General features: G+C 38.7%; 1 protein-coding gene across 1 annotated transcript; it reads left to right on the forward strand.

Annotated features, from left to right (window-relative positions):
- Positions 1–1,031: 1,031 nt before the first annotated feature.
- Positions 1,032–1,715, forward strand: LOC149061976 (zinc finger BED domain-containing protein 5-like). Its single transcript, XM_089215167.1, has 2 exons — positions 1,032–1,260; positions 1,339–1,715. The coding sequence occupies exons 1-2, from the start codon at positions 1,032–1,034 to the stop codon at positions 1,713–1,715; spliced, it is 606 nt and encodes a 201-aa protein (XP_089071293.1).
- Positions 1,716–4,166: the final 2,451 nt, after the last annotated feature.

Raw genomic sequence — 4,166 nt, forward strand, 5'->3', positions numbered from 1 at the left:
CGCTATTATTACGCCGTGCGGCAACCGGTCCGCGAGACAGCGCATCGCGCGGTCATTGACCTCGGCAAAGTCGCCGCCGTCAACACCAGTCGTTCCTACGCTCTCGTTTGAGCGGTCCGTGCGTCAGGCCGTTCACTTTTGTCGCCCTGTCTCCGCAATCGTCTCGTGCGTGGGTGTTTGGGTGTTTGGACTTAGTCAGAGTTATCCTGTCCCCTTTTCTTCTGTTCGTGCCGTCATTCAGCCCGCAGTTATTGGTTATGGTCGACGTGCTGTATTCCGCATCGCGACTGGCGATCTCGACGTTTCGTGTTGGTTGCGTAACGCCGCCTTCGATATCGTGATTACGTAACGTTACACCTTACGTAATCCGATCACCCGCCGTGTTCGAGTGCCGCCGCTTCGTCCAGTATCAACACCGCCGTATCAGCTGCTGCCGCCACCAACGCCGCCGATACTGACCGTCCCGACCGTGGCGTCTGTGCCGATCGGTATTTATGATATCTATACCTACGTAGTATCAATGTTATTATCATTTGTTATTATTATGTACTGTTGTTGTTATTGTTGTCACTCTGCGTGTTGTGGTCCCGTGGATACATCCGCGTAAATGCCACTTTGTTGACAGCATCAATATAATATTATTATTTATCTTATACAACCGCTTGTCATTGTTACGACCTCCATCTCAATTCCGTGAACACCACATTTTATTATTATAGTTGTCCGGCCAAATGCTCGATAATAGCCGGTAACGAACAATATGTTTTGATGACACGTCCTGCCGATTTGTTTCCCGCCCGACCGCAACATGTTGCGGTCGGTCAGCAGCAGGAATCGACCGGTCCCGACAAAACGTTCTAATGTGGCACCTATAATTAGAAACTATATGGTTTGTTGTTCCGGTCTACCGGATACGTTTTACCCGGACCCGCCAAAACGCATAGTGTGGCTAGGCCCTAAGTGATGAGCTCCGCATATTTCTTCGTGATATCAAACCAGATTTATCTGCACTTTTAAGTAATGAAAAATGGATGTGTTTAACTTCATATTTAGCAGATATTTTTGATAAAGTTAATGAATTAAATCTATCTCTTCAAGGTAAGAGTACCAACATTTTAATACTTACCTCAAACCTTCAAGCATTTAAACAAAAATTGTCTTCTTGGTTAAACGCATTTAAAAATGGAGATTCCTCAATGTTTACGAGCTTACATGATTTTCTTACCGTTAATGAGCTTTCAATGACAACTTCAGTTTCAAGTATAATAACTGCTCATTTGTCTTCAGTACTAAAATTTTTATTTGAATATTTTCCAAATTTAAATAAAAATAATGAAGACGATTGGATAAAAAGACCATTTTCTATTTCTTTGAAATACGATCATATTTCATGGGCCGCAAAAGAGCAATTAATTGAAATTAGAGAAGACTCAACTCTTGAAACCGAGTTTAATGAAAAAGAACTTACCGAATTTTGGTTAAGACGACAGCAAGAGTATCCTGTAATCTCAAAAGCGGCTTTACTTATATTAATACCTTTCGCATCAACATATCTTTGTGAAACTGCATTTTCAGAACTTCAAATTATAAAAAACAAACATAGATCATGCATTTCACAACAGTCTTTAGAATCAAACTTGCGTATTACAGTTTCGAATATCACACCTGACATAAATATGTTATGCGAAAATATGCAAGCCCAACCGTCACATTAATAAAATTAATTTACATTTTTTTTTATTATTATTTATTATTATTATTAACCTAGCCTTTTTTACCAATTCTTTTTTTGTTTATATTATATGTTTTTAAGTTTTACACATCTATACATTTTAATAATTTATTTGTGTGAAATTGTGAAATTAGTGCATGTAAATATAGTATATTGGTATATAACTGAAAAAAAAATAATACTGATTACCTTTTTTTATTTATTTTTTGCTTTTACATCCATGGAAGGGAGCCTTGACACCAATAACCTAAACCTATAACCAAAAAGGTTGAGAAGCACTGCCTTAGAGGAAGGGAAATCGCTAGAAATACAGTCCATCATTGTTTACAATGTTTCCGCACAAAGCCAGCATTCTTCTCGCCATTGGTGGCTCTTTACCACATGAAAGAGTCACCATTAGTCGTGCATTCTCGAAAACAGGAGTGGACTATTGTGGCCCCATCATGGTAAGAAGTGGACTTAGAAGAGTCACACTAACAAAAAGTTGCATATGCGTATTTGTATGTATGGTAACAAGAGCGATACATTTAGAATTGGTTTCCTCATTGACAACAGAAGATTTTCTTGCCACAATTACCCGTTTCATGGTTCGGTGAGGACAAATCTCAGTTTTGTATAGTGACAATAGAACAAATTTCGTTGATGCTGATCGATCATTACAATCTCAATTTAAAGCACACCGAAAGGATAAAGCTGTAAATGACTACTTAAGCATTAACGCTATCCAGTGGAAATGTATACCAGTAGCAGCGCCTCACTTCGGAGGCCTGTGGGAAGCTGCAGTCCAATCAGCAAAGCGGCATTTATATCGAGTATCAAAGGGAGTATTATTAACCTATGACGAAACCACAACTTTACTTTGCAAGGTAGAGGCCGCATTAAATTCAAGGCCCTTGACACCTATGTCTTCAGATCTTGGTGATTTAAGCGTTAACACCTGGGCATTTCCTAGTCGGTGGCCCTTTAATGTTGCCTCTTGAACCTGACCACTCGACAGTTCCTCAAAATTGATTGCGCAGATTCAAGCTTATGCAGGCACAATTTCAAATTTGGAAGCGATGGCTTCCAGAGTACCTGCCCCAATGTCAAAGGAAGGGAAAATGGTTAAAAACAAATCGAAGTGCTGTGATCGGCGACATTGCAATATTAAAAAACGAATTGTTACCACCTTTACAATGGCCTCTGGTCCGGGTTACAGAGATTCATCCAGAACATGACGGAATGATTCGAGCAGTTACAGTGCGAAACTCAGCTGGTCAGTTTTCTAGCTGTCCAGTGGTAAAGCTGGCATACTTACCAACATCTGAAGATGAAGAACCAGATTCAGATGTCCAGGCATCATAATTATAAATTTTTTGGTGGTTAATAGCATTGTCGCTATTTATATTATTCTTAAAATACGTTTGTACTATTTTATACTATACTAGCTGATCCTGTGCACTTCGTTGCCCGTTAAATTTACCATCTCCATATGACTAAAACTTTATTCAATTTTATTTGTTATTTAATTTAATTTGTATCACCCCCCCCCCCCCCCCCCCCCCGTCACCGTACTTGTCCTGTCGGGGCAAACAATTCTCCTGAACAGAACCGTCACCTTGGTGATAGGGCAGTGTGAATAAAAAATAATTAAATAAAACATAATATATAAGCATTTAAAGTAAGTAATCGCATTATTGTTAATCATGTCAATCATAATTATTAACAAAAATCAGTTTTATTTTCATTGTAGTGCTTTGTGATATACGATGTTTTTTGTTTGATTACCTGGCGCATAGACAAACAAATCTGATGGTTTCCCAACACGGGAACAGGCAACATACAATTGGCCATGTGAGAAACATGGATTTTCCAGATTAATACCACAAACACTTAATGATTGCCCATGGAATCTGTTCATATTCCTGAAACCAATGAGTACAATGGCTCTAGTAGTGGATCCAGTGATATCAATTTCACTTTACCATTTGCGCAACATAATCCATTGGCTTCGTTTTTTTATTTCAATGCCTTACAATATGAGCAAACCGAGTTCATAGAACCAATAAAAACACAGTGGTAGTTACTGTAGTCAATTGACACATCGTAACTGAAAGCAGCTCGATTCAAACTTGCGTGATTATTAGTTGAATGTCGCACTCGCGCTTCACGCGTTTGTGATATACGAATTCTTTCACGTTCATTTCGGTCGTCACGTTCTTGTGCACTTTGGTTAGATCGGTAATTACCTTGGTTTGTATCATTTTAGGTTTTTCTAACTAAATTTCTTCGTCGTATAGAAGGCATATCAAATATAAATTATTGTGTCACCTGCAATAATTAGTGATCATAGGTAACTTAACACTCTGCACAAAACACGATATACGAATTTAATTTGTGTATCAGTTGACAGAAGCGAACTCGGTAGAGTAGGTAACAGAAAATCCAAGAAAAA

This window comes from Diuraphis noxia, unplaced genomic scaffold, assembly GCF_037042655.1.
Source record: "Diuraphis noxia isolate RWA-SAM2 unplaced genomic scaffold, SU_Dnox_SAM2 contig0001, whole genome shotgun sequence".
NCBI classification, from domain to species: Eukaryota; Metazoa; Arthropoda; class Insecta; order Hemiptera; family Aphididae; genus Diuraphis; species Diuraphis noxia.